The sequence below is a fragment of the Calonectris borealis genome, chromosome 9 (assembly GCF_964195595.1).
Source record: "Calonectris borealis chromosome 9, bCalBor7.hap1.2, whole genome shotgun sequence".
NCBI classification, from domain to species: Eukaryota; Metazoa; Chordata; class Aves; order Procellariiformes; family Procellariidae; genus Calonectris; species Calonectris borealis.
In genome coordinates, this window is record NC_134320.1 from 27,207,116 (window position 1) to 27,226,393 (window position 19,278).

Sequence of the window (19,278 nt, forward strand, 5' to 3'; positions counted from 1 at the left end):
CCTCACAAGGAACTGAAGAAATAGGCAAGAACTGGAAAATAATTGGAGCATTATCCCAGTAAATTTAGTGCAGATTATCTCACAGAAAGCAGCCCCTGGAAGTGTCATGTCCCAATGGAATTAGCTAATGTTATTCCTCCCATTCATATTGCTCCCTGAGACCACAGAAGACAAGTTGAAACAGCAGTACCTCTACCGAAGCACAGCTCTGCATGCGCTGCATTGTTGAAATTATTAGTTTGCAACTTCACAGCTGCAATCAATAAAAGGCAACGAGAGCCCTTCTCTCCTAAAGGAACAGGCCACATGGCAAGGTCTGATTAAAACCTTAACTGGGGGGCGGGGGAGATTAGATGAATCTGTGACTGCAAATGCAAAGCTGCAGGAGAAATGGCAGAGAAGAGCAATTATCCATGGAGGGGATGTGAGGACATCCCTCCCGGGGCTCATGACCCAGGCGCAGTGGTGCCTGCAGAGGCAGGGAGAAGCCCCTGCTGCATACGGAGGGTACGATACCTCCTGGTCAGCAAAGCGGCTGCCTGGTCCCTGCTGGGAGCTAGATCCTGACTCATACTGAATTTGAAAGCTGGGAGTTACCACCCCACAAGCAGGCACGGCACAATCTGTTCCTGCACAAGAATACCTCCTACAGCTTCGAGAACCACTGGCACAGTGAGCTGCTCCTCCACCTTGCATCCTTAAACAGCTCACTTGGCCACAGCCATACCTTTATTTCCCCACTCTGAGTACTGATTATGCTTCTGTTATTTGCCTGCTCTCTGAATGGAAACTACTTCATTCCTCCAAATTATGACTTGATGCAATAGGAAGAAGAGTAAAATTGCCAGGCATGTATGCATGCTCAGGTCCTCGATAACTAAAAATACAAACTAGATGTCATCAGAATACTCTTAAAAACTAAATTTGACATCGGTAAACACCATAGAGGTGTTTCATTGTTATTGCACAACCCTTCCCATGTATCCATCTTAATGTTGTTAGAATACTTCTACAGTTAAATGAGGGTATTTTTATTAATTTGTGACTTGGTGGTGCTGAATGTCCTAGAAGCTGTGCACACTGCTCTGAATCTCGAATTTATTTTACAGTGAATATTTAAAAAAAAAAAAGCGTAAAACACGATATTTACTTTTGTTCTTAAATTCTTGAGAGTTTTACATTTAAATTAACACAGCTAATGAAAACTGTAGCCCAGACCAGAACAAAACCTTTTTGTTGGAAGGTCAGAGTAGCTCTAACCGGACAAGAGGTCCCAAGAGCTACTCTGGTAGCTCCGCTGCCTCCTTTCCTGGATCCAGTTTACGTGAGGGAATAGTGACCTCAGGTGTCTGTTAAATTAATCACAAGAATATCTTTCCCACAAACTTATCATTCTATGCTGCTTCTATTTATTGACGTTTCTACTGAAAATTAAGCTGCTGTGAGCTGGCTGTTCTGGCTGGCACACCATCACAAACGCTGTCCTGGCTTTTCTTGCCTTGGCACTTGAGCTTTCATGCAAACTATGTACAGCCTTTTACTCAAGGGCCCAGTCATCCATATATAAGAATGAGAGCAAACCTGCGTTTAAACTGTTTTTAAATGGTGTGCTTGCTTTCCTTACATACCACACAGATCTTTTTAATGCTGCGACTTCGGTATTGTTTGGTAGCTTGGAGACTAAGCAGTACTTCTAAAGATCGGATACAAATCTATTGTAAATCTTAGGATAAACTCGACTTGCATATGAGTTCAGTGTCATTCATACAATTCAAATGTCAGTGTGCACATTGGTTAAATATTTGGATAGCCTAATGAATAGAAATGAAACATGATACAGCATAAGATGAAGCAATGTGCTTATGGTAACAGATTATATAGACCCTAAAGAATGTAACAGTAAGAGCAGAAAACTAGTATATAGCTCAAACATAATATTTAATACTCATTGAAAAACAGCAGAGGGAGAGATAAGAAATCAGTGCAAATTGATATGCTTTTCAGTTGGAGTAAGATTCACAATTGCTAACAAAAAGCATTGGCTCTTTTCTGCTTACATTTCTACTGGCTTAGTGATGTGAACCCAGTGGCAAGGACCATTCCTCGTGCAAAGGACAGGGTCAGGAGTTTCCCCAAGGGTCAGCAATACGTAAAAAAATGATTTTTCACTAATAGCCATTCACACCTTCAGCAACTGTACCCATCCAGAAAAGCTCTTCCTCTATACTGTCTCCATTTCTACAAATCATTCTGATGACTGGTTTCTGGATTAATGGGATTAAAAATAATGTTCATTGAAATACATGTGCCTCTTGGAAAAGATGAATCAGGGTAAAATGACACTTAAAAAACTTGCTACAGCTGTTGATAGTGATAAAATTAATGGAAGAGTGAAAAGGTTCATTCTAGGATGTAATAAAATATATCGACTATAACTGAATTAATTATACAACTGTTCTAATTATTAGACAGTTCTATAAATGAGATATGTCAATTAATATATATACAGACAATTAATAAATTTCATATTTCTATATGATGTTTTTATACATATTTTAATTCGTATTTTCCGATTCTGTAACTGGAATTAGAAAAAAATGAGTCATTTAAAACCTCACTCCCAACCTTTGTCTGTGGCTTCAACCTTTGGAGGAACTATATAAACATGTTTCAAAACGGAGCTGCGCAGAGACAGGACGCGCAGCACAGAGAAGCTTGTAGGACCCAGGCCACTGAGGAGCAGGGCCTTTTGCTTGCCCTTTCCTGACTACTGCAGCATTCAGACTGATGCCACGATAACGCGGTGTCTTCTCCATTTGAACAAGTGAGCTCTGCGCAGACACCGATCAGAGGATTATCAAGTACACACTTTTCATACTGAGTATTTATTTCGCAGGCACTCTCATCCTAGCCCATAAATCCAAACTGACAAAAGTGACAAAACATTTAAATCACTCTACATCCCCAAATTCTGCGAAGAAAAAAACTAAAATAAAAACTCACGCACGCTGCTTGCCATGCTTCTGACCTTAGGGAATCCTAAGGAGTAATTAACAACTCTATGCAACCAGTCATACATTGAAATGCCAATACAGTTTTAGACAGCAGCAGTCACAGAAGGGGGAACAACATTTTTCACCCTCACCCTTTCCACTCTCCATCATTAGAGTAGCTGGTGGTGAAGACCTGACAGCTTTATCACCCAAGCTGCCAGAATTTACAAAGCCGCCTTTAAATTCACAGCCGTGCCTGTACACAGTCTTGTAACTCCCGCAGCTCCTGGGTGAAAAAGGAAATTAAATGGATCTGTGAAAACTGAAACGTCCTGATGAGTTACCATCTTGCACTTTAGGTAACAGCTCCAGAGACATTTGCAGAGAAAGAAAAAAACACTCAAAGCCTCGGCCCACATTAGAAGTGTAATTCCTGTAGGGTTTTTTCCAGGAAGGTAAGCAGTTATTGCCACTTTCTTAATTCTGTCTTATATATGCCATTAAGCAGTGCGTGGCTGTTTCACCGAGAATGAATGTGAATGAAGCCAAGAGCACGCACGCAGCAGCACATCCCGACTGGGTTGGAAATCCAGCACCCCCCATCTTTCTCTGGCCTGTTTAAAACAGCAGCTGGGCACATTCATAGTTATTTTCCTGCCTTGTGCTTCCTCCAGTCACTTATACCAGGCCACAGCTGAACACTCCAAACCCAATTTTTCTGTTTCCACGCTATAGTTTTATATTGACTGCTACATGCATGACTGCCCAACATACGTACAGAACAGTTGAAAATAAATCTGCAGTGGAAACATTTAAAGTATTATTAGGATCAAATTCTCCTCCCGGTGAGTTCACAGAAGATCTGGCTCCCATAAATGACAGGCTTTGTCCTACCCCTCTTGCAACGTGAGACTCGCCAAGTGACAGCCTGGAATTTGCAGGAAACGTATTATTTCATAAATCAAAGATTGAGTGATTCATCAGGGCTTGAAAGTAAAAACTATATAATACCCACTGTACAGCAGGGGTTCTGAAGAGTATAGAAATGAAACTTCAGTGCACGGAAACACTTCTTTTTTATCATTTTTTGCTTTTTCCTTTTTTTTTTTTTTTTAATGATATGGTCCATAGTTAATCTCCAGAGACGTCTGCAAAGAAACTTAATTTCAAAGGAGCATAAGTGAGTAACAGTCTGTGAACACAAGCAGCCCATCAAAGAAAAATGTGCCAAAGAAGAAAAAACAAGTCAAGACAGCTTGACAGCCTGTGATTTTCAGTCCCCAAAGCAACTCTAAAGCAACGAAAACAACTCGTCCTTTCCATCAGGATATTACCGTATTAAATAAACCACACACCATGTGTTGATGCAGTTCAGCTCTACTTTCCTCCATCATAACTGTAAACCTGCAGAAAACAAATGCTGACCTTCATATCATGATAATTCCCCAAGGATCTCTTCTGCAAAGGGAATGGTTGGTTTCTATACACCACGAATGGATCTAACCCAAATGGATTGTACCAACTCCTTCTTCTAAGCCAAAGTATTATGCAACTCTTAATTAATGAATTACGACAGTGTAGTTGACAACAATCTCGCTGTAAAGTTTTTTTCAGCTTTGTGGGTAAGCTGTATTAGCACTGAACCCAGAAAGAAAGGTATTTGTTGTTCTGCTGTTCTCCCCTGGGGAAGCTCAAAGCCTCCTTCTGCAGGGGAAGGAACAATCCTTCAGAGAAGGTGATGGGTGGAGCAGGGAGGGGAGACTTAGTGCTGTTAATTTGGTGCTAGGCTTGGATAGTTGGTATTTAAGCTTTAAGTCATACTTCGAAAAGATAGATATTGTTTTGAATCATGCAATTCAAAGGGACCTCAGGCGGTCTCTAGTCCAACCTCCTGCTCAAAGCAGGGTCAAGCATGAAGCCAGGGCAGGTTGATCAGCATTTTAACCAGCTTAGGCTTGACACCCTCCAAGGACAGAGACTGCACAACTCCATAGACAACCTGCTCCAGTTCCTGACTGTCCTCATGGTGAACAAGTTTTTCCTTAAACCACTCTGCACCTTTCTTGTTTCAACTTACACCTGTTGCCTCTCATCCACCCACCATGCACCACCGGGAAGAGCCTAGCTCCTTCTTCTCCATGACCTCCTCATCGGTCTGGGTGGCTGCTCTTAGGTTCCCTCAAAGCCGTCTCTTCTGCAGGCTGAGCCAACCCCAGTCCCTCCGCTCCCCCACGGGGAAAGGGCTCCAGCCCCAACCGTCTTGGTGGCTGCTGCTGAACTCGCTCCAGCTTATCAAGTCTTTTTTGTACTGGGAGACAAGCACCAGTCTGGAAGGTGAACTCTTAAGAATCTTAAAATATTTTATTTCTGTAAAATGTAACTTTAAATAAATTTTCTCAAAATCCAACAAGGCTTTGCTAAGGACTGGCCACCATGAAAAAGAAGTCAGTAGATTATTGACATCAGTTAAGATGTCCTTTTATTCTATTGAAACTGCATCCTCCCTTCAGAAACTCGCAACTGCCAGTTGGTTCTGGGGGGAGTTTCACATGAAGTCCTAAGAGTAAATTAAAGGCATCTAATAATTATCACAGTTTAATCCTTTATAAATCACCGACGAGAACCCTTACTCATTCATGCTTGATAATGATTTCAAATCAAAACTGAATCCTCAGCCGAATAGTTGTTTGTTTCTTCATTTACAAGCATCTGCACCACCACGTTATCTATTGTATATAATCTATAATCTGTGTTCTCAGAAGAAAATGTGATCTCACTGCTCAAAGGAAGACTAAACAAAGGGAGTTGAGGCACTTTGGTTTTACCCGTTTCTACAAAGTGATGAGAAGTTGCCAGCTGATGCAAAAGGTAGCTACTTAATTCTGAAACTTGAAGATAAGTCTTTTCAATCAATACTGAAAGTAATGTAAATTTAATGGCAAACACCCCTATTCTTAGTTTCCACCGAAGTCGGAAATTCCTTTTAAAATACACTTTAAGAGTATTTGGAGATGTTCAGCCACAGTTGAAACAATAATAATAATAATAAGTGGAAACAATAATAAAATTGCTTCAAAGCAGTGTTTCTCGAAGATAAATTAGCAGCAACCTTTAAGAATTACTGTTGAAAAGGGCCACCTCCTCCTGTATTGCCCACAGCACCCGTTCACGCCATTTTCAGCAGGATTCGCCGATGTGCAATACCTGTCAGATCGCTCCCCGTGCTAATAAACGAACGCAGCAGCGAAAAAAAATAAAATTAGGACATAAATCTATCGGCCAAGGGAGCAATACAAGAAGCCGCCGAGGTTGTACCCTGCTGCCGCCATTTGCTGCAACAACAGCACAGGCTCGCCCCACGGGGGAGGAAGATGGATGGATCAAATCCCATGATTTTCAAAGAAAAATGAATTAATGTTTCAAAGAATCATTAATTACAATGTTATTCGCAAGCGGGAGTCGCCCGCCGTGAGGAACCAGGACCCTGCCGCCATCTTGCGGCTCCCCCCACCGCCGTTCCCCCGCCCGCCCGCCCGGCCTCTCGCGGGACCGCGGCCCTCCTCCCCTTCCTCTCACGCCCGGAACCCGGGGCCGCGTGTGTCGCCGCAGCCATGGAGTACATGACGGGGCCGGCGGCCCCCACCCAGGGCAACATGTAAGCGGTGGCGGCGGCCGGGCTCCGGGGTGGCGGGGCTCTGCCGGCCGGGCCTCGGCCTCAGGGCGAGGGGGGGAGGTACCTGGGCGGCCATAAACCGGGTCGGGGGGGGGGCGGTTCTCCTGGGCCACAACTTCTCTTTAAGAAAAAAAAAAAACAAATAAATTAAATAAAACGTACGCCTACCTTCGGTTCCCACTGAGGGTTCCCGTAGCTGTCACCTCTGAGCTGTTTGTGACTGACTTCTCCTCCCCGTCTTCCAGCCTCTGCTGCCAGTGCGGCGTGCCCATCCCGCCCAACCCGGCCAACATGTGCGTGGGGTGCCTGCGGGCGCAGGTGGACATCACCGAGGGCATCCCCAAGCAGGGCACCCTCCACTTCTGCAAGCAGTGCGAAAGGTGGGCAGCCGGGCCCCGCTCCCGCTCCCCCGGGCGAAGCCCACTCCTGAGGGGGAAACGGGCCCTCTCGGTGCGGTCGCTGTGGCCGGGAAGCGGGGCAGCGTACGCCGGCCCTGCGTCTTTTCCTCCGGTCTCTCGTGATTTTCCAGCACATTCCTGTATTTATTTTCTTGTGGGAGTGGGAAAGTGTTGGTATGTAGGGCCTAGGAGATTGAAATGGGTGAGTTTGTGGTCCCTGAAAGGAAAAAGTGGGCAAATTGGTAAGGATGGCAGTAAAAGTGTGAATGTGTTTGGAATGCATGAATCGTAATGCTTAGGGAGGCAAAAAGTTGTAGCTGCGTAGTTGATAATAAAACTGAAAGCTTGGTAAATAACAGCTCAACTTTTGAGTGATTTAATTTGCCGAAGCAGCTTCATGTGCTGTGAAATGCTTCCTGTATCATAGGTATCTTCAGCCTCCCGGAACCTGGATTCAGTGTTCCTTAGAATCAAGAGAGCTTCTCGCTTTGTGTCTTAAAAAAATCAAAGCTTCGCTGAGCAAGGTGAGTAGTTAATTCTATCGGTATTGCATAGTGTGTCTATTGGTATTGCACAAAGTGAAGTCCAGCTAATTTGTCTAGGGTTTGATCCTTCTGGAGCAGCCATTTGTATTTGTGTAGTGCTTATCAGCTGATTTATGTTGAGCATAAGAGAATGACAGTCTGGTCTCATATAACTCCGTATTAGAATTTTGGAGGATACAATAAGGACAGGCTCTAACAAAGAATTTCCAGGCATACTGAGGAGGCTATTGCAGTGCAATTGTGTGACTTCAAAGCATGCAGTGTACTGCACAGTTGTTAGTGTTTAATTGGGAGTTGAGCATAATTAACTGAAGGAAGCTAATATATTTTTAATGCACCTTAATTTTACAGTTTTCTTTTTACGTATTTTTTAAATTGTTTATACAATACTAGTTCTTACCAGTTAGTATGATACAAAGAAGGGTTGCAGAGGTCTGTATATAGACAACTTGAAAGTCACATGTTGAATAATGTATCTTAGGTTCAGAATCTTATCAGAGGAAAAAAATCTGAGATAGTGTTTTAGGCAAAAAAGCCCTGTTTTGTTACTGCAGTCATCAAGGTTTGAATTAGATTGCCTTATTGAGCTTCTTACTATTGGGTTAGTACTTAAATATACAAAATATCTTTTGCTACAGTAAATTTGCATGCTCTTAGCTTTAGAGATTAAATTGGCTTTAAGTCCTGAAGAAACCATTATGCTCTCCAACTTGATCATTACATGGCATCCAGAGATACTGTTGAGTGGCGTATTCAGTTACTATGGCATGACAGTCTGCGAGGTTGCATCTCCATTATTTTAGGTAGATCAGATTCTGAGTTCGAACTAAGCATTATTAATTGGGTTTGGTATACTGTTATGTGTGTTTTTAATTAAGGTTGTTGACTTCCTCACGTGATGAGGAACAATGAACTATACCATAAACTTGTGTTTTCTGGTAGTTAGAGCTGCATGTTTTTAACACGTGTACTAGTACAACTGCTGGCAGTAGCTGAGTTCTTGTTCTTTCCCACTGGCTGGTCCCAGGTCCGGCTGATTGATGCAGGCTTTATTTGGACCGAACCACATTCTAAGAGGCTGAAGCTGAAGCTGACTGTTCAGAAAGAGGTAACTGGAGTATAGTATTCTGCGTGTGGCTTTTTATAAGTTTTTATGGCAAACAGTATGATTTTCTCTATTTTTTATTATTACTACTTTTTAGATAATGTAATAAGTTCTCTCTGGTAAAATCCAGCATGTGTTTACTGGCTTATCTTGAGAGAATACTGATTTCATCCTGCCTCAACTTTGTCATTGAAGTGCCGTTCATCACAGTTTGAAGTAGGCTATCTGCTGTTCCAGTAAAGTAGAGGAAATACTGCTAATATTTGTGACCTAAATATAGCTGTCAGTCATACAGTTGTAGTATAGTATGGAAGTTATTTCAGAATGCTGTGGTGAACTAGCTTTCTGTCTCGACAGGACTAATGAGGAAAGCTTTTAAACTTTTGTTTTGCAGGTGATAAATGGAGCAGTTCTTCAGCAAGTATTTGTGGTGGAATATATAGTTCAGTCTCAAATGTGTGAAGACTGTCATAGGATTGAAGCTAAGGATTTCTGGAAAGCTGTAGTCCAAGTCAGACAAAAGGTAGAGGCAAACTGAATTTTCATTTGTTCATGGCAGAACAATCAGGCAGACAAATCTTTGGATGAATTTTTGATTTTTCTCAGAACAAGATGTACTCACACTTGCACACTGCCACAGTAATACATTTTGTGTTCACGTTGTTTTTTTTTCTTACTGATCTTAGTTTAGAAGAACTTTGTCTCTGCTGTCCAGTATTATTAGCATATTCTTTTTAAATGATGGCTGGCAGGAGGATCTTGTGTGAAGTACTAAATATCCTTCTGTATTTTAAGGCAGTGTTAGAAACAGTGGTACAGATTGTTTATAAATATTTAAATCTTCTTTAAAGAAAATGGTATCTTTAGCAACCAGTTACACAAAAATGAGAAACAGAAGCTTTAAATAATTTGGTGTAACAATACTTTGGAATAGACTTTGGCCTGTTCCTTCTCTAGATGAGCTCTTCATATAAATGCTTGTTCTTCAGATATACTGCACTGGGCGGTTCGTACATAACCTTGGTAATTTTATCTTTGTTTGCTTTTAGACTCTGCACAAGAAGACTTTCTACTATTTGGAGCAGCTGATTTTAAAACACAGGCTTCACCAAAATACACTTCGCATCAAAGAAATCCATGGTAAGTGAGGTGGCTTGTTAGTCTTGAGGTAGAATAGGCTAACCTGTTCTATATTGGAAGAGTGCTTGCATTAGTAGCTCTATACAGATAAGCAGCAGATTACTTAGCCTGTGTATTGTATTTGAAAAAAACTTGAAATAGATATGTTCATCAAGCTTTCTTTTCTTTAAGATGGCCTGGATTTTTATTATTCTTCAAAGCAACAGGCCCAGAAGATGGTAGACTTTCTTCAGTGTACAGTTCCATCTAGGTATATCATTTACGTTTATCGCCTTGAATACTCAAAAGCTTTTGGGAAATGTCTTTTATCCTTCACTTTTAAAGATTTTTGTAAGTGAAAGTGTAAGGAACCTGTATTCTACTTAAAACAGACAAAATCCCTTCTACGAAGTCCCATGTTTTCCACTTAGCCATTGCAAAACTAACCCTCATGCATTTTTCTACTTCCTTAATTTTTGTATTTGTAGTACATAGCTATATGCTTTCATTGCTGTACTTTGTGCTGATTATCTCCTGTTTCAGGTAATGTCCTTCTTGCTGCCTGAAGGCTCTATTTTTATGTTTTATAGATCAAAATCATCCCAACGCTTGATCTCACATGATATTCATAGTAATGTCTACAATTACAAAAGCACTTTCTCTGTGGAAATTGTTCCAATATGCAAGGTAGCTTCTCTCTGTTTCATCTTCAGGGTATTGTATGAAGCGGGTAGAGTTTGGTTTTGGTGATGGAGGCCTAATTTGTTGTGTATTTGGGGGGATGGAGGGGTCTACTCCCCACAAAGCATGGGAAGTGCAGATAGCAGCTATCTTGAGGAAGTTGTTGGGTGATACTGGGTGGAGAACTGAAAATATAAAGTTTAAAAATCTATTCAGATTTCTCTAAAGATTAAGGAAATAGGAGTGTAAATTATTTTCTGTTTGTATGCAGGACAATGTTGTATGTCTGTCACCAAAACTGGCACAGAGTCTTGGTAACATGAGCCAGATCTGTGTGTGCATTAGAGTAACAAGTACCATCCACCTCATCGATCCTAGCACTCTGCAGAGTAAGTTATGCGTTCTTTTCTGCACTGCAGCAGCATTTGATTTTGCTGTTGGCATAATTATGTTTTTGTTTGTTTGTTTTCATGAAATCTTCTATTTTTAGACCGAAATATTGTAAACGTATCTGTACAATCACTGATGTAGAAATTTAATAGTGAACTAAGACATAATTCTCTAAGCTTGATTTCCGTAGTATCCTAAGCAAAATGTGCAGGCTCAGTGGTGTTAAGTTCATGGATGTTCTAAGTCTCTGCTAAGCACTTATATTTGTCAGGTAGATTCCTCTAAAATTAGATGGCATCTGGTTTTTCTCTGGATTATGATTCTAGCGACTTCGGTACCAGAAGCGCTGTGCTTTGATTGGTATTTGCTGGTAAGCTCTACGAGCAAAGTATCTTTAATAAGGATACATCCAGGAGAATGATTCTTGTGAATAAAAAGGTCTGTGCTTTAGACACGTGATACGTGATTTCGCTGGCACAGATCAACTGCTTTTGTAGCACGAGTTTGCAATATGGCTCACGTCCTAAATACTTGTGTTACAATAACAAACTTGAAGAAAGTGCGTTTGGCAGTTGGCTTAATTTTGGCTAATGCTTCCTTTTCCTTTTGATTTCTTCGCAAGAAATTCTCTCCCTTGTGATTGCGCATGCTGTGGGTTTTTTTGCAGTTGCTGAAATTGACGGAAATACCTACTGGCGCCACCCTTTCAATAGCTTGTTCCACCCGAAACAGCTAGAGGAATTCATCATTATGGATATCAATAGGGTTCAAGGAAAGAAAAAAGGTGCAGGCGCAGGGGCAAGATCAAACAAGGTAAGAGTTCCTCTGTATTTGATTCAATTCAAGGGCCTTCCCTTGCCCTCCCTCCCCTACTCAGCTGTACTTCTGTTTTGAATCATTCTACCTTGCAAAGTCAGATGTATGCTTTTCTACGTCTTGCCACTGGCAAAAGCTCTTCTCAGGAAGATGTGGGCAGTGTTTTGGTTTGGAAATTGCACAGGTGTTACGTGAATTCCACTTTCAGAAATTCTTTTCTGTTGAAGAATAACTCTACTTGTTACTATTGCTATTGAAATTATTTCATATTAGCTTTTCAACTTTTCAATTATTAAATTGTTTTTGTTGAAGTATAGAAGCATTTCTTTTTAATCAGAATTAATGAATCAGCACCAAACATTTTCTTCACAGCAAAGACTGTATGTGGTTGAAAGTTATGAAGTAAAAAAAAAAAAACCCACCGAAACACGTGTCCAATTATAGAAACAGCCTTCATGGAATTCTTGTGAAAAGCCGTTGGCATGTCCATTTCCTTACTTTTGTAAAGACAAGAAATGAGGAATAGCAAGCAATACATTGGATGCTTGATGTAGAAATACAAGTTTAATTACGAATGTAATTTAAAACGGTAATATAGCAGTGCAAATGTTTTAATAGCACAGCAAGTTAAGCTGCGTTTGATTACAAGAGTGTTTTGTTTTTCATTCCTCAAGCACACACTGGCTGAAGCTTGGGTACAGAAAACCTCGGAGTTGAATACAGATCATCAGTATTTCTGCTGTACTCACTTGGGGCACATTCTGAATCCTGGCGACCTTGTCTTGGGGTCTGTTCTGTTTCTTGTTTTTTATTAAATAATTGTTTAATGAATGAGTTCTCTGGATTCTCTACAGGCTTATGTATTATCAAGAAAGTTTTGAACTGTTCTGATTTCTAAATGAAATCAGCAAAAGGGATAGAATCTTTCATCTTGAGCATGAAGAGATGGTCCTAATAGAGGAAAGTTTTTTTTCTAGCAGAGTCATCTTGTGAAACAGACTGTTAGTAATAAGAGAGCTGAAGTATTGACTTTAGAGTGCAGATTGGAATAACGGTTTAGACACAAATAGATGGGAGGGATTTTTAAAATACCAGGCAAGATCTTTTTGTTTCGTAGTATCATATGCAGCAATGACAAATGCGAAATTTTTGTAAGATTAGGCAAATTAGGTGATTCTCAAACAGGCTTAAACGTGAATGTTATTGGAGCTGTTGTGAGCCCAACAGAACCTCAGTGGATACTGCTGTTTGGGTTCAGGAGGCTGGGGAGTGCTAAAGAATTTGGGAACAGCAGCTTCTAAGTGTTATTCATAGTTATGACAGCTGCGTATTGATATGGATTTTTTATTTGCTCTGTAGTTCATTTGGAAACATTTATCTTTCTTAGGAGCTGTAACTTACACTATGCTGCTCTTTAATACAAACATATGATACATTGAGTTCAATTTTGTAGAGTTACATACAAGGGTAGGATAAAAATACCTATTTTCATTTTAGATTCGACTTGGCGAACTGCAACTTAAATGACGAGTTTGCCAATAAGATGAACCCACACAATATTCCTGATGTGGTAAGACCATTTTCTTTCTCTGTACAAAGTTCTCTGCGTTACCCAGGGGTATTAGGGAATATGATTTTATAATGAGCGCTCACTAGTTCCATAGTGCCAAAGGAAGGGGAATATTAATACTGAAATTTGAATAGCATCTAATTTTGAGAATTATTTTCTCACTACTTAAATTTTTGAGTGGTGGTTGAATAATACATTTACTTTAACTTACCTTACTCTTGTTTTTGTTCAAATTACCATGGACTGTGTGGTGAAAACTGTATTACAACTCCAGTGTGTGTACGCCTCTTCAGGACATAATCCAAAGTGTTTGGAAACTTCTGAATTGACAGATGCTATATAAAACTTCTGAGTGCCAGATGGACTCTACCATTTGTTCAGCTGATTTTACAGTTGCCCAAATCTAGACTTGGGTGGAGTTTGGGGTTTTGAAACAGTGTCATCAATAGTATGGAAGGTGTGTCTGTGTAAATACTTGCTGTTTTTCACTGTAGGTATTAATAAAGAAGAGCTATGACCGTACCAAACGCCAGCGTCGCAGAAACTGGAAGCTGAAAGAGCTAGAAAGGGACAGAGAAGGCATGGATACAGACGATGAAAGGTTCAGTATCTGCCATGAAGCTTTTTAGTCCCTCCTACCTAGGGTACTGTGCCAAGTCTAGAAATAACATTTCTCAGTTTCTGCTGAGGATAATGCCTAAGCTGATGTGCTGATTGTTAGGGGGCACAAGCAGATGCTGCCGCTTCTGTTTGAGCGTGATGCTGGCTCATGGGACAGGTTGACATCAGTGTTCTCTGAAGAGCATTATCTCTCTGCATTTTTCCCCCTTCCCTAGTGCAGGAAGTGCTTTAAGGATATGCACCTTACTTATGTTTATCCTGTCTGCTAGGTTTTCAGGGAACATGGATACTGAGGACAACGGGCCAGGGGGGTGTGGGAACAGACTAAATCCTGAAATCTTAAAGATAATGCTGCAGGTTATCGGGTTTTTCAGGTTTACTGTTGCAAAATATAAAAAGTATTGTTAAGTTTTTTCCCAAGAAAAGCTTAAATCATGGGACGAGTGAGTAATATCAGAAGCATTGTGTCTGTAGCTTACAGCTGGTGTCTGTCTAGCTAAAGGGACACTTCTGTGAAAACATGGTTGTCACTGGTTTGTTCAGTGACAAAGCTGATAGAGCAAGAGCAGATTCTAAATAATGTTCAATTGAGTGGAAAAAATGAGGCAATTAGAGTTAAATGAGGACAAACAAATTAAATTATTTGGAAACTAATAGGTGGTAATAAAAAAAAGCAGAAAGAATGTGTTGGAAATGTAGGAATGCTATTAGAAAGCACATCTGAAGGACTGTGGATTGCAGTCCTTCCTTGGGGCTTTGTTTCTTTGATTTTATTTTGTTTTATAGATTTATATAAATCCACAGGAAAAGTGAGTAAATACATTAAGCATCTTTTACAGACAATACCAGGACTTCCTTGAAGATCTCGAAGAAGATGAAGCCATAAGGAAGAATGTCAACATTTACAGAAGTAAGACCTTTTTAACCATTTAATTCCATGTAACTAGATCATGACTATTAGAGTGAAAATATTTTTACTGAAGTTCTGTATTTAGATTCTTTGAACTGCTCATGCCTAGAGAAACGCTGTAATGTAATAGCTTCAGGTGTTCAATGTATTTCACATCCACTGAATGGATGTTGATGGGTTTTGTTTGCTTGCCTTTTACATGAGAGAGAGAAGCATATTTTTTCCCGCACCCAAAACCTCTGCTGGGTGAAGGATTTGATACGTAATTCAGCATCTTCCATGAGGGATTGTTGTTTTTTAGGAGGGATTTATTTGGTTTTTGGTTTTATGTTTTGTCGGTTGTTCTGGGGTTTTGCGTTTTTTTCCCCTTCCTTCCTTGGGGTTGTTCAGGAGGTTTTGGGTTTGTTTTCTTTGCTTAGCTGTTTGTTGAGTTTTTTCCTATTGCTTTTATAGGTGCAGATGTTCCTGTGGAGAGCGACACAGATGATGATGGTCCTCCACGAATCAGCCTGGCTGAAATGCTGGAGGATCTCCACATTTCCCAGGATGCCACTGGTGGGGAGGGAGCAAATATGATGACAGAGTAAGAGTAGTGCATTAGCCAATGCAATAAATATTCCCTTAGTGAGGAAAAAGTACCCAAAATGTAAGTAAACATTACAAACTGATCACATGAACGTGAAAAGTAATGTGATAACTACCACTATAGCCCTAAATAATGGTCCTAAATTACTATTTTATATATAATCTTCTGGAGAATCAGCAATTAAAGTTAAATTTCTGGTGCAAGCATTGCAATGTAAGTTCCATAAGTTCTCCCATCCCTGAGTGCTCTCTCCTTGCAACTTCTGCAGTGTAAAGACCAGCTGACTAACTTCAGGGTTATACATTGGGAGTATTCATTGTCTTGTGCTGAAAACAGCTGATAAGGAAGGATGTCCAGAGGGAGAGATTTTATTCTAGTTTGCTAGATTTGTAGGCGGAGTACCTACCTACTATTTATTGCTTTCATTTCTTCACGTGGGAAGGATTTTTCCTGTCTTAATCTTTTTGTTACAATGCTTTGGAGCCTTTTATGATATGGCTAGATTTTTCCATATAACAATATTTTGGGGAAGCTCCAGAATGTATCTTCTGTTCCTGTGGTAAGGGAACTCCAAATATACATGTTTACACAAAAAAAGTTCCCTGTAAATTCATTGAAGATGCAGCCCTTGATCAGAAAAATGGCAAACTTCTGTTAAGTATAATGAATATTGTATTGTACTATATTCCATGCCTATATCAGTGGATTAAAAGCAATATGCTTATAATTAATACACCAGGCATGAACTATTAAAAAAACATTCAGATATTTTTGGTCCATCATTTTTTAGTTAACTTTAAAATCATATTTCTCTCTACTGCAAGCCCAAAGAGGACATAAGTGGTGTAGGAGGACATTACATACTTATATTCACCTGGTTTTAGTTCACTTTACTGCACAAAGGCGGTTCAACAGAAATGTTATTAAGAGTTTATGTGCATATACATTTGATTTAACTCAGTATAAATAGGGAGACATAGCATAGCATAGTGAGAGTGGTTTTGCCACTGCATTTTTTTAACTTCAGGAAAAAATGTTCAAAATAAATGGCATATGTAAAGGAGGGAAATACTAAAAATGTAAAGTTGGAAAAAAATAAAGATGTGTAGGATTCATCTAACAGGGTATTAATGATTCCTCTATCACGGATCTGTATAGCTCAAATGAGAACACTTGGCGTAGTTTGTCACTGCTTGTATGCTTGTAAGGGAAACACACAGGGCTGAAAATTCACTGTTTCTCTGCAGTATCTGCTGAGGAGGTGTCGGGAGCACCTTTCTCTATTTCACTGTACTTCACGGCTTTTCAAGGCCTCAGAGAAAAGCTGAGACGATCAGGCAGTTAGTGTTCAGCCCACTGCGGGAGAGAGAAATTTTTGCCTTATTCTTTAGGTTAAAGGTAATCTTTTGACTAACTGTTTCCAAACAGGCGTGAATCTGCTGGATTTCAGGCTTACTGTCTGAGCCCAGGCAATATACCACAGAAGGCAAAGGTATTTTTGATTGTAAAAGGCGGAGCTAGGTGTAGTTACCAGTTACTCATACTTTTTTTTATTCTGTCTCATAATCTTGTAATCATCCATTTGTAAAGGGGGAAAAATGGAAATTTGGAAAGGCAGTTTTGATGTAGCGAAGCTCTAAGCCGTCCGTTGGCATTGTTAGCAGCTCGGCCATCACTTCGTGCCATCTCTTACTGTGTATTTGTGTCCCACTAAGCTCTTCTGCTTCCACTCTCGGGAGCTTTGTCATATTTTTTTACTACATAGAAAAGCAGTTAAGAAAAATCCATAAAGCTGCTGAGAACTAAAGGTACAATTTATCTCACGATAGTAATTTAGTTCAGTATAGGGAAGGCATAAAACCGTGCTTAAAAATATTCATGAGAATGCAGCTGCATAGCTAACCTGAATTATCACTGCAATAAAAATGTTTTATTATACATATTTTACAGTAGTTACACCTGCCAGTAGTGCTGGGGAGATGTAGATAAACTCAATTCTAGTGACCATTGGGCCAAATCTGTGGAAATGGAAGAACTTTAATTTGCAGTCTGTAGCCAATGAATGCATTCTGTGTCTGGATGAGATGTGTTTTGGGTTGTGATTTTTCTGACAGAGGTAAAAATGATCAAGCCTTTATCTTATGTGGATTGGTAATAAGCTTCCTGTTGTTGGCAGGTGAAGGGGGAGTAATAAACGCTTGTTTTAAACTGTGCTGTTTTGATCAATCCTTTTCCTTCCTCTCATGTTTTCCTTCACAGTCTGTCTCAGTAATTTCAGATGTCTGTAATCCTGTTTGTTACTGGAGATGTCCCTCTTCCTTTTCCCCCGCTGTGGTCTGTTGCCAGTCTGTATTAGGTTTCAAGCATCTTTCAGCAAGAGTCTTGTCTGGAAAGATCTCATGGTACGGATGCTAGGCAAACAAGTCATAAATCTAAGTATATTGCTTGGCTTTTTGTTCATTTGTTTGCTAGCTGGTAACACATAGTAACAGCTCTCCAACAAGTGGGTAAGCTGTGTGTACTTGAAACCAAAGTTAGTTCTAATTTTAGGTTCTCGAGTTTACAGTGTCCCTTTAACATTTAAATGGTTGGGAGCCAAAAGAGGCTTAGATGTGTACCAGCAAATGAAATGTTTGCCAAGGTCTTCTCACTGACATCGGATAAGTAATTTGACAAAAGGTACTTAATTCACAAGAGATAAAAGGCTGCCGCTCACCCTGCATCTCTTTCTGAAAATCTCTATCTGTGGATTGAGCCACACTTAAAGCTCCTCTTCTTTCATACGTACAGAAGTTGCTTCAGGATTTTAAGTCATAACTGCCTAATGATTAATTTGCACCCAGATTTTGATGAATTTTGAATTGGAAGAAGCATAACGTCCCACTAGTTTCCTTGGTGAGGAGGGGGGTTGCCTTTGAGATGCAAATATATGCACGTGTGCGTGTACCAGATTTGGCACAGAGTATGTGCGATAGCCAGTACCAAGCAGTAGCAGTATGTATAGTCACTTATGAGTAGTAATGCAGATGTAAAAGGGTTGTCTGAAGTGGTTACGTGATGGTTAAATGTGAAGTGTACTTGCCTCATGTAGTAAGCTAGTCGTAAGACTAAAAAGAAAGAATACTTTTTAAAGTATTTGTAAAAAGCAAAACAAAAAAAAAAGCGCAGCCCCTGATGAGATTCTGTTTCAGCAGAGAAGAGAAGTTTTGTCCTTCAGAACAGCCAACATTTTGTTCTCTCAGAAGCAAGGCTTTTACAGTGAGAAACCAAATAAGGCTTCGTAGAGCCTTTCAGCCCTCTCACTGTAGCTTCCCTGGCTCGGAATGGTGGGAAGAAATACTTACTTAAGCTAAGGGAATTTCACTCCCTCCCCCCGCTAGTGGATTACTGGAAGGAAGAATGGAGACGGAGAAAATGCAAGACTAGATAGAAGCTTTGTGGCGTTTAGTGCTGAATTTCCATTTTGGTTAATGATGAATCACTTCTTTTTTGGGGTTCAGTTGCCTTAGTGAACAACGTGTGCAGTAGCTCCCATGAGCAATTGATGTGATTCTAGATCATTTTATTGAAATTCACAGTTCTATTAAAACAAAATTTTCATTTGTCACAGCAGAAGCTGTCCAGAACTTTGTAATAACTGCCTGAAGGTTTTTTGCTCCCAGAAAATGGTGAAGGGGAATGTTATGTTGCGTAAGTCAAACCTTACAGCACAAAAGCTGGATGATTGAGGGAAACAAATAGAAAGAGGTGGTTTGGATATGCAAGCACTACTTTTCAATTTGTTTTTCTATAGAAAAAACCTGAGTCTTGATGATGAAAAGCCTAAGGTTGATAATTTCACCTTTAACTGCTCTAAAAATCTATTAGTAGA

General features: G+C 40.1%; 2 protein-coding genes across 3 annotated transcripts in view; one reads left to right on the forward strand and one right to left on the reverse strand.

Moving 5' to 3' along the window:
* The window catches only part of OTOL1 (otolin 1), a 51,973-nt gene extending 45,042 nt beyond the window's left edge, over positions 1-6,931 (reverse strand). Inside the window, exon 1 of one of the 2 annotated variants that reach the window (XM_075157446.1) lies at positions 6,835-6,931. The gene's annotated coding sequence lies outside the window, so the exon portion shown is untranslated. The remainder of the gene's footprint in view (positions 1-6,834) is intronic. The other variant, XM_075157447.1, reaches the window with a different exon arrangement.
* NMD3 (NMD3 ribosome export adaptor) lies at positions 6,520-17,620 on the forward strand. Its single transcript, XM_075157445.1, has 15 exons — positions 6,520-6,648; positions 6,912-7,046; positions 7,492-7,588; positions 8,637-8,717; positions 9,109-9,237; positions 9,764-9,854; positions 10,026-10,104; positions 10,424-10,520; positions 10,786-10,903; positions 11,572-11,717; positions 12,395-12,507; positions 13,218-13,290; positions 13,785-13,891; positions 14,751-14,821; positions 15,275-17,620. Exons 1-15 carry the CDS (start codon positions 6,605-6,607, stop codon positions 15,406-15,408), a joined length of 1,515 nt encoding a protein of 504 aa, XP_075013546.1. The 5' UTR covers positions 6,520-6,604; the 3' UTR covers positions 15,409-17,620.
* The last annotated feature ends 1,658 nt before the right edge of the window (positions 17,621-19,278 follow it).